This window comes from Molothrus ater, chromosome 31, assembly GCF_012460135.2.
Source record: "Molothrus ater isolate BHLD 08-10-18 breed brown headed cowbird chromosome 31, BPBGC_Mater_1.1, whole genome shotgun sequence".
In the NCBI taxonomy this organism is placed as follows: domain Eukaryota; kingdom Metazoa; phylum Chordata; class Aves; order Passeriformes; family Icteridae; genus Molothrus; species Molothrus ater.
In genome coordinates this window covers 198556-214248 of record NC_071658.1, presented here as the reverse complement: position 1 = coordinate 214248, position 15693 = coordinate 198556, and the positions used below count along the sequence as shown (strand labels likewise).

General features: G+C 53.0%; 1 protein-coding gene and 1 pseudogene across 1 annotated transcript; one reads left to right on the top strand and one right to left on the bottom strand.

The window, feature by feature from the left end:
* Positions 1-15693, top strand: part of LOC118700537 (zinc finger protein 271-like) — a 137419-nt pseudogene that overhangs the window by 103591 nt on the left and 18135 nt on the right.
* On the bottom strand, positions 5796-6728 carry LOC118700570 (olfactory receptor 14J1-like). The gene has a single exon (XM_036405139.1). It carries the CDS (start codon positions 6726-6728, stop codon positions 5796-5798), a length of 933 nt encoding a protein of 310 aa, XP_036261032.1.

Below are 15693 nucleotides of genomic sequence, written 5' to 3'. Positions count from 1 at the left end.
TAATTCCAAACATAACTGGACCCATAAAAACTGGAATAGAACGTTGTTCAAATTTAGTAATACTGAAACTTAACAGAAATTAAATCTACAAAATTTAACAAAAAAACCTTTGCCTTATTTAATTTAACAGAATGTAACTGAGCATTACAATATTGGGCTTTAATTTAACAGAATTAAAATGAACATCCTTAAAAGTTACAGATAATGGCATGATGTAATTTTGTCCAAGGTTATTAACACAAAAAAACTACTTAAAGGTGAATAAGCCATAAGTGAAATAACAGCACGATGGTGCACTGGAGGGATTCAAGTTGTAACAAGCATGTTAGAATTAGAAGTAAATCAATTATGAGAAAAACCCACGGTAACTGCAAATTCCATGGAAACAGAAATTCAGTAAGACTTTTTGAAGTGCCGGGTTACTGGAAAATAAATATAATAACGTGCAATTTAGCATATTGCTGAACAACCCAACAGCTTTTTGTGACTGTATCTGGCATCATTTTATATGGCACATTTGTTAGCATTCTTGTTAAAGAAATCAGACCGTGTTAAAATTTGATAGGCAATAAGGCGTTGCATTTACCGCTTTTCAATATAGTTGATAGTTATCCATAGGGATAGTTACAGGCTTTGTTAATTGCTGATATGTCTTTTTGGTCCGGTCAATTTCTGGCCAATTGTTTTTCAGTCATCTAAAGTAAAATTTGACACAGTACGTGGCCTTGGAGGACCTCAACAGGTCCAATTCTTGGGGTTCCTCTAGAGCATTAGGCAGCATTTTTGTCCCACCTGTCCCAAGTATCTGCCAGGTTGGGTCTCTTACCTGTGGTGCAGAGGAGCTCTGAGTTATAGACGGGCCAATCATCTGCTACAAAGGTGTCACGGTTTGACGCTGGCGCAATGCCAGTGCCCACATGAAAATACATTCTCCCTGGTGTCTGCTGTGAGATGTGACCAGGAATAGGGCAAAGCAGGCTCCAGCTGAGGAATAAAAGGGAAAAAAAAAAACTTTATTAACTTACAATATATAAAAGAAACACACAGAACTGAGGATGAAAACCTTCCAAACATTCCTCCTCCCTCCACCAAATTCCCAATACATCACAGTAAGACAAAACCTTGGATTCTCAATTCAGTTACCACCCCTCAGATCACCAACTCTCAGTCCATCACCACCCTTTAGATAATCAGTTCTCAGTTCATCAAGAAGAGAGGAGTCCCGCTTGTACCATAGGCTTCCCCTGGAAACACAGTTGAGACCTTTTGTGTTTCCATGTCACATGTGGCACTGCCTGGAGATCATTTGCCATCGTGACATCTTCCTTTCATGCCCAGTGCTCTCACCACTGCACATGGACCAGAGCTGCTTCTAGGGTTCCCCTTTTAAGGATGCTTTGCCCAGTTCCAAAAAAAGCACAGTCTCTCACTTTCGGGACACCTGTCCCTCCCAAATTCAGCCCCTGGGGCCGAGGGGTTTCAAGAACAGAGATCTTCTTCTTCTTCCCTGAAAATGGAGAGCACCACTGCCCTCCTCACCCGTTGTCTCTGTTCACGCACTCCTTCACATAACATTACTGCACTCTCTTGGCTCCAAGCCATTGCCTCCCCCTAGATGCAGTCTCTGTGTCACAGGAAAAAAATGGTTCTGTTCATGGCTATAAAAGAAAAGTCCAGCCAAAGGCCATTCCATCACCTCCTCTCAACGAAGATTCTTCTCAACTTCTCTTGTGGCCCATTTCCTCTTATCTCATCTCTATCTCTCTTCTCATTCAACTCCAGGAGGATCAGTAAGGTTTCCATCATCCAAGAAAAGGGTTAAAAATCTCAGGCTCTGCCTGTCCAGAACTCCCATGGCTGCCCTGCCAGGCACCTTCTCGCTGCACCCACCTTCTCCTTTATGGCTTTCTGTGCTGCCTGCATGTGATACCGAAATTCAAGCTGGCACAAGCACAGGCACAGGCTCACTCTCTTTCTCTCTCTCTCTCTCTTTCTCTCTGGGGGGCTGGCTGCCCGATGACTCTCCAATGTTCCTCTACCCTTCCATCCTGCAGGGGCCTTCACCTTCCCTCTCTGTCCAAGGCCCGGCCTACCTCACCCGGCCGCATGGCTTCCCCTCCCCTGCCAGCCCGCAGCCAGGCAGGGCAGCTCTGACCTCTTTCACAGAAGGAACCCAAGAGAGCTCCCCCTGGGAGTTCCCTGCTTTTAACCCCCTGTGTTCTCAGAGGCGTATCCATGTCCTCAGTGGCCACACCAGGTGCCAATATTCAAATCTGAGCACCTATTGGTTTGACAACAGCATCCCAAAAAACTCGCGTCCTTTTCAAACCAGGACACTGGCGGAAAAATATTGCCATTTCTTGAAAGTACTCTAATGACCCAGATAATAAAGATTTGCTTGTGTATTATGAAACCAACAGGTATTAACACCTGTGCCAATTTCGAGGCAGACATCAGTTGTGTGCCCATCAACAGGCAGTGCCACTTGTGCCCTGAGGTGGGGTTGGATCTCTCTGAGAGTACCTGAGGGAGAGCAGAGCACCTTGCAAGCTGCAGGTCCCTGACAGTCCCGCAGGGCTCCTGTGCCATCAACATCTGCTCTGCTCCAGTGTGAAACAGGGCCCGGCATGGTGCCGGGATCATCAGAGAGCTGAGGTGTGTGCTGGAAGTCAATGGCCTCCCCATCCCGCAGCAGCCCTGCATTTCCCTCCTGTAGCCTTGGTCTCCAGCACAGCCATGGAGGCTCTTTGGGCTCTGGAGTGTTGCTGCAGCCCCCAAGGGCAGCTGAGCTCTTCCTTTGGCACAGTCAGGCCTGGCCAGCGCAGGCCATGCTCAGCAATTGCTTGTGTGTGCCTGGCCTTGCTGTCAGCCCCGGCAGCGGCTGCGTGGCCCCTCTGTGGCCCTGTGCTGGCCCTGCCATGGTGGCCCAGCCCCTGTGCAGGCCCAGCCCAGGCCAGGAGCATTGCGGCTGGGAACGGCCCCTGTGCCGTGGTGCCCACAGCAGCCTTGGGGCTCTGTGCCCCATGGCCTCCCTGCTGGGCAGCCTCTCCCAGGTCCTGCAGAGCCCCTGGCACCTCTGGGGCTACACAGAAAGCCCTGCCCCGGGCTCTGCTGGCCTCTGGCCCTTGACATTGGTTCTGCAGCACCTCGAGTGCTGTGTCCAGTTCTGGGGCCCCCAATTTAGGAAGGCCACGGAGGGGCTGGAGCGTGTCCAGAGAAGGGCAACAAGGCTGGGGAGGGGTCTGGAGCACAAGTCCTGTGAGGAGCAGCTGAGGGAGATGGGGTTGTTTATCCTGGAGAAGAGGAGGCTCAGGGGAGACCTCATCACTCTCCACAACTCCCTGACAGGAGGGTGCCGCCAGGTGGGGGTCAGGCTCCTCTCCCAGGGAACACTGACAGGACAAGATGATACAACCTAAACCTGCACCAGGAGAAGTTTAGGCTAGATATTAGGAAATATTCTTTACAATTCTTTACATTGGAATCACACATTGGATCCCTGGGCTTTGGAATGGGCTGCCCAGGGAGGTGGGTGAGTCACTATCTTTGGAGGTTTTTAAGGAAAGACTGGATGGGGCACTCAGTGCCATGGTCTGGGTGACACGGTGGTGTTGGGTGCCAGGTTGGACCTGATGCTCTCCAAGGTCTTTTCCAGCCCGGTTGATCCTCTGATGATTGTGACACTGCAGGGCCCTGGGGAAGCAAGGGGCCATTGTGACACTGCGGGGCCTGGTGGCACTAAGAGGACCATGGTGACACTGTGTACAACATGGCAGCACAGAGCCAAGGGGCCATTGTGACACTGTGGGGCTGGATGGAAGCAAGGAGTCCATGGTGACAGTCTGGGGCCTGCTGGAACCACAGAGGCCACTGTGACAATGCAGGGCCTTGTGGAACCAAGGGGCCATTGTGACACTGCAGAACCAAGGAGACCCTTGGGAGAGCCTGGGGACAATGGAATCAAGGGGCCATTGCTCCATTGCAAGGACTCTGGGAACTGAGGGAACAATTGTGACACCGTGGTGCCCCATGGAACCAAGGGTCCCTGGTGACGCTGCAGGATCTTGTGTCACCAGGGCTCCATTGTGACACTGCAGCACCAAGGAATTCATTGTGGCACTCTGAGACTACAAGGGACTTTGTGACACCAAGGGATCCCATGGAACCAAAGGGACATTGTGACACTGGGAGGCCTCATGGATCATGGAGACCATTGGGACACTCTGGGGTCTCATGGAACCGTGGTGACACCAAGTTGGCTGGGAGTGTTGATCTGCTGGAGGGTAGGAGGGCTCTGCACAGGGCCCTGGACAGGCTGGATCCAGGGTCCAAATCCAACAAGGTGAGGTTTAACAAGTCCCAGTGCCGGGTCCTGCACTTTGGCCACAACAGCCCCTGCAGTGCTACAGGCTGGGGACAGAGTGGCTGGAGAGCAGCCAGGCAGAAAGGGCCCTGCAGGGACTGATGGACAGCAGGTTGGACATGAGGCAGCAGTGTGCCCAGGTGGCCAAGAAGACCAATGGCTCCTGGCCTGGATCAGGAATGTTGTGACCAGCAGGAGCAGGGAAGAGATGGGCTGTTTGTAGGGGAGGGAACAGGGGTGGGCAAGAGGAAGAAATTTGTACAAAGAAAGAGTAAAGAAAGCAAAGGAGAAGGAAAGGAAATGCTCAGGGCATTTTGGGGGTGGCTGCCAGGCAGCCCTGGCTCTGAGCAACAGCGTCTGCAGTGGCACAGGAAACTCCCAGCTGATGGGAACAAACTTTCTGGCTGAGTGCAGAGGCCAGGACAAAGCTGAGTGGTTTCCCTGGTGTCCCCCAGCCCTTGCTGGCCCCAGGGGCTGATGGCATTTGTGCTCCCTCAGCTTCATGTCCCCACAGCAACAGCATGGGGGTGCTCCCGCCTGCTGTGTGCAATGCAAACAGGGGCTGCTGAGCCAGTGCTGCCGTGTCTGTGCCTGCAAGGATGGGGCACCTGTGTGAGCTGGGGGAGAGGCCAGGGCTGCAGAGGGGGGATGTTGTTGGCAGCTTATGAGGACACTCTGGGATGCTGCCCTGGGCTGTGCAGCGCACTGGGGATGGATCAGCCCCTGCTCTGCTGCTCCTTCCCATCTGCCCCAGGGCCCTTGCAGAGTCCCAGCCATGCTGTTTGCCCCCAGCCTGCCCACGGCCAGCCTGGGGCTGCTCACGGGGGTTTCTGTGCTGAGCATTGGTCTGGCTGTGTTCTTGAGAGAGCCTGGGCAAGGAGCCTGGAGCCCCCAGGGCCTGGCCTGAGGCGTCAGCGCTGCCCCAGCAGTGCCCATGGCCTGTCCCTGCTGCAGCCCCAGCACTGCCACCCCCAGGGCTGTGCCCAGGCCCCGAGAGCACTCAGGCCCTGCAGCAACACCAGGGCCACCAGGGCAGCGGGGCAGGGCCACGGCAGCAGCACTGGCAACACCAAGTGCTGCTGCTGCTGCTGGGCACAGCTGCTGGGCCAGCACTGATCTGCCCCAGCCCTGCACACAGACATTGCTGCTGCAGCTCCAGAGAAGGCAACAAAAGGGCATCTCTGCAGAAAACTCTGCTGGGAGATCCTTTAGTTCATTTAAAGGCACCAAGAGCGCAGCCCCTCATTGCCACAGTCTGTGGGCACAGGGAAGGTGGTGAGAAACAAAATGGGAAATGGCAAAACCAATCATATTTCTTTGTGGACAATATGAACAAAAGTAAAAGACAGAAAAAGAACCCTCAAAATTAAATCAACAAGAAGTATCAAAGATGACTTTTATTGCAAGTGATTTGCAGAGATTGACCAGCAGTTTAATGTTTCTGAAAGCATCCAGTCATCAGTCTCCTCATTGCAGCCTTGAGCTCCTGGTTCCTCAGGCTGTAGATGAGGGGGTTCAGGGCTGGAGGCACCACTGAGTACGGAACTGACAGGACCAGATCCAGGGATGGGGAGGACATGGAAGGGGGCTTCACATAGGCAAATGTGCCAGTGCTGAGGAACAGGGAGAGCACAGCCAGGTGAGGGAGGCAGGTGGAAAAGGCTTTGTGCCGTCCCTGCTCAGAGGGGATCCTCAGCACAGCCCTGAAGATCTGCACATAGGAGAAAACAATGAACACAAAACAACCGAAATTTAAACACACACTAACAGCAAGAAGCCCAAGTTCCCTGATGTAGGAGTGTGAGCAGGAGAGCTTGAGGATCTGTGGGATTTCACAGAAGAACTGGCCCAGGGCATTGCCATGGCACAGGGACAGGGAAAATGTATTGGCCGTGTGCATGAGAGCATTGAGAAAGGCACTGGCCCAGGCAGCTGCTGCCATGTGGGCACAAGCTCTGCTGCCCACGAGGGTCCCGTAGTGCAGGGGTTTGCAGATGGACACGTAGCGGTCGTAGCACATGATGGTCAGCAGATAAAACTCTGTTGAAATGAAGAAGAGAAAGAAAAAGACCTGGGCAGCACATCCAGTGTAGGAGATGTTCCTGGTGTCCCAGAGGGAATTGTGCATGGCTTTGGGGACAGTGGTGCAGATGGAGCCCAGGTCAGTGAGGGCCAGGTTGAGCAGGAAGAAGAACATGGGCGTGTGCAGGTGGCGGCCGCAGGCTACGGCGCTGATGATGAGGCCGTTGCCCAGGAGGGCAGCCAGGGAGATGCCCAGCAAGAGGCAGAAGTGCAGGAGCTGCAGCTGCCGTGTGTCTGCCAATGCCAGCAGGAGGAAGTGCCTGATGGAGCTGCTGTTGGACATTTGCTGGGGCTGCACATGGGCACCTGTTCATGGAGAAAGGACAGTGACAAGTCAGCAGAGGCTGCTTGGAGCCAAACCTGGGCCATTCCCTGCAGACTGTCCCGCTGGGACTCACCCAGCCTTGTTCCTGCTCTGGGAAAACCTTCACCCAGGTCCCTGCCTGAGCTCCAGTTGTGCTGGCTGAGTGTGCCAGGAGCAGCCAGGCCTGTGCGTGGGGGCTCTTGAGGAGCCATCCCTGCCCCACTGCCCTGGGTTTGTGGCCATGTGGCAGAAGAACAAGGCTGGATATTCAGTATTTGTCATAGAAATCACTCCTAATGAAAAAAGTCTTGGTAGCATCTGCACTCACAATCCTATAGGACATGGATGGCAGGAGCTGGTTTAAGGAATCCTTTTCCTACCCACACATCATTCCTGGCTCTCTGAGGACAGAAATCCCCAGCATTTCTGCTGCACTCAGAGTTTGCCACTGAGAGATGGGAGAGGCAAAGGATTCCCTGTGGCTGAGGGAAGGTGAGGGGCTGGATGGGCTTGTTCCCAACTGCCCTGGCTTTGCACCTTTGGCTGCAATCAGAGCACAGTCACACTCCTGGGGCCCTACAGAAACCTGCCTGTGTGCAGGGCCCTGGCTGGGGCAGGCTCTGTGTGCAGCTGGGCAAGGGCAGCTCAGGAGAGCCCTGCTGGGCCCTGCAAAGGTGATGCTGCTGCTGTCCAGGGCTGAGGAGTGGCTGAGGGCCCTTTGGGAGGCTCCCAGCAGAGACACTGACCACCCAAAGTTACAGTTCTGGACTCTCTGTAAATGCTCAAACATTCCTTTGATGATCCTGTGTGTGCCTTTCAACTCAGAATGTTCTGTGAGTATCTGATTACAATTCCTGTTCAGCTTCTCTCATGCTCTTGTTGTCTACAATCAAAAGAGAAAAAAAAAAAAAAACCAAACACTTACAACAGTGTTAGAACAGTAAAGTAAAAACCAGACATAAATTGGAAGCTTCCAGGTGTCCCAGTGTGGATGGGGCACACCCAGCCCCTGATTTCAACAATTTATTAAGGTTGATTAATTAGGATATTTAACAGGAACATCCAATAGCAGATTCAGTTGCCCCAGTTACACACCCTGGCTCAACCCATTGGAGTAGGTCCAAAGGCTTCTTTACCTTCACTTTTTGTATGACTGCTCATTTATCTGGTCAATAAAAAAAATGGTTTTGTAGGTTCTCTTCCTGATAATAGGACTATTTGATAATAAGACTGATAAGACAGTATTTCAGGAATGTATTTAGACAGTCAGCTTATTGTTCTAAAATCTAAGATAATGGTTAGGAAATGTACTAGAGTTAATTAAGGATTATAATTATATAAGTATATAAGAGTAGTTAATATAGTTAATAAGAATTTAGTAGTGTTAAGTAAGGATTGTAGATTTATAACTATATAATAGTAATTTACAGAGCTATGAATATATCAAAAATGTGTAAAAAGCAAAAATCTTTTTGCCAACACCCCAACTTTCCCATCCTTCTCCAAGAAGGAAATTGAAAACACTCTCAGGAAAGCTCCCGATCTTTCCAGCAATCCCAGGCTTACCTTCTTTGGGAAGTGCCCTCCGGAGCAGTGCCCAGGCTGGTCTGGAGCTGGGAGCAGCCCTGCCCCACCCAGCCCCTCTCAGCAGCAGCCCCTGCCCTGCTCAGGGCGGCTCCTTCCCCCCAGAGCTTCTCCCCAGTGCTGGGAGCAGCTCCCCGGGCCGGCTGAGAGCTGTCCCTGGCAGGCAGCAGAGTCCCTGCCCCAGCACAGCGCCCTGGGCTGCAGGACCCTGCTCTGCAGGACAGCCCTGGGCACCCCTGGCTGCAGCCCCGGCTGCTCAGCCCTGCAGCAGAGCCTGGCAACAGGAGCTACCTTGGGCTGTGCCTGGGCTGGGGCAGCAGGGAAAGCCAGCCCTGCCCTAGGGCCACAGCCCTGCCCTGGAGCAGTCCTGAGAGTCCTCCTGAAAGGTCCTAAAAGCTGTGGGATGTGCCAGCTCCAGGTGATCCCTGAAGGAACTGCAGCTTCTCTTCCCTCAGCCAGGGAATGACTGCTTCAAACCTGGGCTGATTTCTGCTCTAGTGAGCCCTGAGTGAGCTCTGCTCTGTGCTCCCAGCCCAGGCTGAGTTTAACCCCTCTGGGCCTCTGTGCTGTGCCCGGGCTGGCTGCAGGCAGTGCCCCAGCCCTGCTGGGCTGGCAGAAGAGCTGCTCATCAAGAGAAATGTGCTTTTGAAGCTCTTCTTGGTGACCAGGAGCTTCCTCTGTGCCAGGAGCCCAGCCCAGCTCAGCAGCACAGACACAGCCCAAGGACTTTAATGAGCCTCTGGGCCTTTGTGCTCAGGCCCTGAACATCAGTCCCTGAGAGGCAGCTGAAGAAACTTCTCCAGAACTCCAAGGCAGAATCCAACTCCAAACTTTCTTGGACTTTTAATGGGTCCCACTGAGGGACACGACTGAGCAAGTGTCCCCAGGCCCCAGGCAGAGCAGAGAACTGCAGGCAGTGATGACAGGTGGGGACAAAGAGACGCCAAGTCTTGGTGCCCTGGGGAACAGCAGGGTCTGTGCCACCAAGGGCTGGGAGGAGACACCTTGTCCTGAGGCCCTGGGGCCTCCTGGCCCAGCCCCAGCCAGGCTGGGCACTGTCAGCCCCTTGTCCTGCCCTCAGCATCCCCCCCTAGCCCACATCCCAGTGGCCTCAAGGATCTGCTGCAAGGAGTCCCTGGGGAGCCTTGCTCAGCAATGGCCCTGGGGGCTCCTGAATGCTCCCTGCAGGGACTGCAGGTTTTTCAAAGGACTTTGGGTTTGGCTTTAGCCTTGGAGTCTCTGAGAGGTTTGTGCAATCATGGCCTCCAATTATCTGCTGTAATTAGTCCCTGGAGAGGCTTTGTCAGTAACAACACTCAGTGGGGCTCATTAATGCTTCAGGGTACTTCAGTTATTTGAAGGTACTTGGTATTTCCCTTTTGATACAGACTCTGTGAGAGGTTTGTGCAATCATGGCCCCAATTATCTGCTTTAATGAGTCCCTTGAGAGCTTTGTGCTGACACTCAGCGCTGCTCAGTAATGCTTTGAGGTTCTCAAATTTTTTAAGGTAGTTTGGAATTTCCTTTTCACATTGAGACTCTCAGAGGTTTTTGGTCAATCCTGGCCTCCAATTCTCTCCTCTAAGGAGTCCATGAGGAGCCTGTGTTGGGGATGGACCTCAGTTGGACCCATTCATGCTTTGAGACACTTTGGGGTTTTCTTCTGACTTTGACTCCTGGAAAGGTTTGTGCAATCTCCTCTCAGGCCCTGAGGTTCAAGGGCTCAGCTCCAAATGCACCACAGGGCTCATCAGGATGCAGCAAGTCCTGACAAACCATGGCTCTGCCTTGATTTCCCTCTGCTCTAATGAAGTTTATCAGGAATGTATCTGGAGTGATTTTGGTTTGTTAATTTGAGATTTCTCAGCCAATTCATCTATTAGTTCAGTGGGATCAGTGTTGGCTAATTACCATTGCACTCCCTGGAATATATTTACTCATTTCCTGCTGTGAGACAGGATTAGGAGAAGGGCAAAGTAGGCTCAAAATTTTTAAACGGTATATAGAAAAGTTTATTACCAGTAAATAGAAGAAAGAGTAATAAGAACCTGAACACTTCTCTTCTCCCTACAACCTTTTCTTTCTTACTGACAATGCAAGGAGACAAAATCTGAAATTTTCAGTCAGTTTACACCATCTAGAACAGTCTTTCTTCAGTTCACTTAGGGAGAGGAGTCTCTCTTTCATGCTATGGAGACTTCTCCATAAGAAAAAAGTTCACTTGTGGCTCTCAATTCCATGAATAGCAGCTGCCCAGAAAATCTGCAATTGTGAAGTCCCTTCCATTTTTCACAGCTTTTCCCACAGCTGTGTCTATGGGCCATGTCAACTTACGGGGTATGAGTTTAAAGATCAGCTGTTGAAGAGCAAAGATTCTCTTCATCTATTTCTGAAATCATCTTCATCTCTAGGAACAGAGATCTTCTTCTCTCCATGAGGGCCCAGGATGTCACCACTCTTCTCTCTTTCTCTGTTTAAACTTTTCATGGGATCACAGCTACTTCAACATTTGCTTTCTTTAGCATGGAGGTTTTTGCAGAACAAGTCATCTCCTCATATTTTAAATGGATTATAGGGAAAAAGAGAGTCTGATATATTAATTACATCCTTCCCCATAGCTTTACAAGAGGATTTCAGCCCCAAGATCAAGGCATCTCCTCATCCCTCCCATCTGGGACTCAACTTCCCCTTCACTGACCTCGGTGTCTTCATGTTGCTCCTCTGTGTGCCTGCACTTTGTCCTTTTCTCTCACTGGAGGGAGGAAGGAAGCACTGAAAGAGTTCATATCTCACCCGGGGCCTGCAGATGGTTCCGTGACCCCGGTCGGGCTCGGTGCTGTTTTACGACGGAGGTTTCTGCAGCGGCTGCACTGGGGCTGTGTCAGGATGGGCCGCGCTGGGGCAGGGCCAGGATCTCAGCAGCCAGGCCAGAGCACAGCAGCAGCACGGCCGGGGACCGATGACTTCTCCTGCCCCTGCCCGGGGCTTGCGGCTGAACCCCAAGGGTGGCAGAATCTTGGCCGAGCCGGCCCGGCCCTGGGCTGCTCCTGGGGCCCAGCGGATCCTGGCTGGGCCCGGGCTGGCAGCGGGGCAGGGCTCAGCAGGGCCCAGATGTTCCCAACTGCAGCCATGGCCCGGCCCGGCCTCGGCCCCGCGGCCTCCCCTGCCCTGCCCGGCAGCCGATGGGGCCTGGCGGGGTCCCTGGGAAGGGGCCCGGCCCCACGGCAGGAGCCGCCCGGCCCGGCCTGGCTAAGATGGGGCCGGGTCAGCCTTGTTACCTCTGTGCCAGCCAGAAGGGAAAGAGACCCTCCCAGGCTTTCCCATCTTTAACATGTGTCTTCACCGAGGCGTGTACAGTTTCCTTAGTGGTTTAACAGATTGTCAATTCTCAAAGATAATTACTGATTGGGTTTTTTGTCAGACACGGAGGAAACTCCTAGCAGCTCCTCTTAGAACATGACTTCCGTGATGCAAAACCACCACAACAGCACAGAGCACAGAGCTCCTCTGTCCATATGGAGTGCTCATGTGCCCGAGGCCTCAAAACCCCTCCATGGGAGATCTCTGGGCCCTACCCAAGGTGTTTTCAAATGAAAACATTCAGCTCAGTGTCTAAGAAAATCACCAGAGGACGGGGCCAGCCTGACCTTTCTGTCCTGGCTACTTTTGTCTGGGAGCAATCCTTGGAAATAAGGAAATTGGGAGGCCAAATGCTAATTTTTGTCTATGGCCCTTGGACATGAAAAACAGTTCTTTTCCGTAGAATTAAAGGAATAGAGCCAGTGTTTCAGGAGCAGATGAGAGGTGGCCACCAGAGGCCAAGGCCAGCCAGAGCTGGCAGGTTTTTTTCTGGGAGATACCATTGCATTAAGGAAATTGTTTAGGGAGAGTACCAAGTTTGGCAATGAGCATCTGTCACAATCTGCTCTTACAAGTGGGGGTCGTGATGGTTCATTAACTGATCTCAGAGTGCAAAAAACAACACGAAGGGGATTTCAGTATTAATCAAATAAATGCACCTTTTATTGAGTGCCCACAGCAAATGCAATAGAAGGATTTAGAAAGGAGATAAAGGACAGAGAGAGAGAGAGAAAGAGAGGGGGGGGAATATAGCTACCAAACAGAGAGACTAAATCCTCATGTGGTCCAGCCAATAGATCTGTCTTGTCACGTCAGGGAGAATCTCAAAGTCTTGGTTAACTCAGGGGTCTATTATAGTCCTCTGCTGAGGGGGGAACAGGTAAAAGACAATGAAGAATAAGTCTATTGAAAATGGGTACAGACAGTCCATATTCCAAAACAGGATAAGTCAATCTCAGCAGTGAGTGAGAGCAATTGTTTTCTTGGTCCAATGACCACACCTGGGCAAACATCTCACTTCAATCAGGCCAACCCCTCCCCGTGTTAGGGTTATAGGGGTCTCAGTCTCAGTCCTTGGGAGGGGGCTTCAAACTCTGTCCATCACGGTGGTCGTGAAGCAGATGAAGGATTTTCCATGGGGGACCACCAAAGTTACCCCAGAAAGTTCATTTGGCCAAGAGGTGGGGAAATTCATGGGCTATTGTCATGAAGCAGGTGCCAGCATATAGGGCGAGCTGCTCCTTTGCCAGCCCCCTGCTCGAAGCAGCAACCATGGCAGCACTGCAAATACACCTGCAAACAATCCCTTGGTGAGCATCCACCGCAGCCAGGCCAGAGCTCCCGTCAGGGTCCTCAGGGTCCCGGTCTCTGTCCTTGGGACAGTCGTGAGGCAAATGAGGGAAACTTCAGACCGTCTCTTACAGCATCTGAAAAGCCAGATGGTTCTTTCCCATAGCAAGGAGAGCATGGAGCCCCAGTGCTCCAGGAGCTGATGAGAGGCAGCCCTTGACATCAGCCAGAGCTGTCAGGTGGCCCCTGGGAGGCCAAGCCAGCCAGACCTGTTCCATGTTCCCTCGGTTCCATCAGGCCCCACAGTGTCCCAATGGTCCCTCGCTTCCCTGAGGACCTGAGGTGCCATAATGCCCCCTTGGTGACACCAGGCCCTGAAGGGTCCCAATGGTCTCCATGGTTCCATCAGGCCCCACAGAGCCATAATGGTCTCTGGGTTCCATGAAGCCCCGCTGTGTCACCATGGCCCCTTGGTTCCATGGGCTCCAGTGGTGCCACAAGGATCCCCTTGGTTCCATGAGGTCCCCACAGTGTCCCAGTGATCTCCATGGGAAGGGAAGAACCCAGCCCCAGTGTTGCAGGGGCACCCACCAGAGGCCAAGGCCCACCAGACTTGATGGTACTGGCAGGCTGTGCCTGGGAGCAACCCTTTGATATACGGAATTTTAGAGGTGGAATCCCAATTTCAGACATGGACACCTGGAAGAGAAGGATGGTTCTTTTCCATAGGAAAGAAAGCACGGAACACTGATCCAACAGTGTGATTTGGGGATCTGTGGGGGCTATTGGGGATCCTTTTTGCACCTCATGACCCAACAGGAGCATCTCTAATAAACTTTGCCTGAAGCTCCCACTGTGGCCATGACAGGAACCCCTGTGAGTGTCTGGGACATCCCGGCTCTTTGGCAGCCTGGGGACTCCTGGAATGTCACTGTGGAGCCCCCATGAGTGCCTGTGACAAATTGGTGCCTGTGCAGCCCAAGGTGCCCTGGGATGTCACCATGGAATGGCTGTGACTGCCTCTGACCACAGAGCTCTTTTCCATCCCCAGAAAGGCCTGGGAGGTCTCCATGGAGCACCTGTCTGTGCCTGTGACATTCCAGCTCTGGAACAGCCTGGAGACTCTTGGAAAGATCCCATGGAGCCCCTGTGAGGGCCTGTGACAAATCTGATCCTTAGCAGGCAACCATCACCAGCCCCCTGTTGCTGTGGTCAGTTTCCATGGCAACCATCACCAGCCCCCTGTTGCTATACTCAGTCCCTTGGCAGCTCCATGGTGACCCCATGCCAGGGGTGGTTGCCATGGACACCAGCTCAGGCCTGCAGCCAGAGCCCATTGCCATGGCAACCATTTCCAGTCCCATCCCCAGGCTCATGGGATCCCAGAGCCACAGAATTGGCGGAGCTGGGAGGGACCCATCAGGATCCTCCAGTCCAACTCCTGGCCCTGCACAGGACACCCCAACAATGCCAGCCTGGGCCTGGCAGCGCTGGCCAAACGCTGCTGCAGCTCAGAGAGCCCTGGAGCTGGGACCATTCCCTGGGGAGCCTGGGCAGGGCCCCAGCAGCCTCTGGGCAAAAACCTTTTCCTGACATCCAACCTGAGCCTGCCCCGACTCAGCTGCAGCCGCTCCCTCCACTCCTGTGCCTGGGCACCAGAGGGAAGAGGTTCCCACAGCCCCAGCCAGGGACCCACTCCCAAGGCTGCTGCCATGGCCACCAGGGCTGGCACCAGCTGGGATGCTCGTTCTCCATGGGCTGGGGTTTAGGAATGGGATTCCCCAATTTCCTGCTCCTGCTAAAACCACGCTGCCGTGCGCTGCCCTCCCGCCTCCCATGGAAAGCACAAAAGGCAAAGATCCGGGGCTGGGATAAGAACAATTTATTGGGAACAGCAACGAGATAAGGAACAAATGGAACAGAAACAGTATTGATAACCGAAGGGATCAATAAAACTGTTTACAGGGAAAACTACAACATCAACTACTGGCTCTTCCCAGTTTCGTATTTCCCCTCCCTGGAAAGGACACCCTTCTCCTCAGGGAGAGAGAGTCCCTTTCCTGCCCCTGGCAATGTTCTCAGGTGGGAGTGAATGTAATCACATGGCCATGGCCAGACCCTCATGTTCTTCATTCCACACCATGTCATTGACAGGGGCAGGAAAAGGGACAGGTGTCTTCCCAGCATGGATCACAGGGAACATGGATCCCCAGGGCTCTTTCCAACATGGGTTTCCCCATGGGGGTTGAAGCTGGAGCTGGGCACAAAGCTCCTCCTGCACTTGGGGCATTTGCAGGGCGTCTCTTACCGGTGACTCTGTTGGTGTCTTTTCAAGTTAGAGCTGCTGGTGAAGCTCTTCCCACACTGGGAACACTCGTAGGGCTTCTCCCCAGTGTGGATGCGCCGGTGGGTGATGAGGTGGGAGTTGTGCTTGAAGCCCTTCCTGCAGTCAGGGCAGCGGAAGGGCCTCTCCTCTGTGTGAATCCGCTCATGCAGGAGGAGACTGGAGCTGGTCTGAAACCTCTTCCCACACTGGGGACACTCGTAGGGCCTCTCCCCAGTGTGGATGCGTTGGTGCCTGATGAGATCTGAGCTGCAGCTGAAGCCCTTCCCACACTCCCCACACTCGTAGGCCCATTCCCCAGTGTGGATCATCTGGTGGCGGATCAGGTGGGAGCTCTTCCTGAAGCTCTTCCCACACACCAAGCAC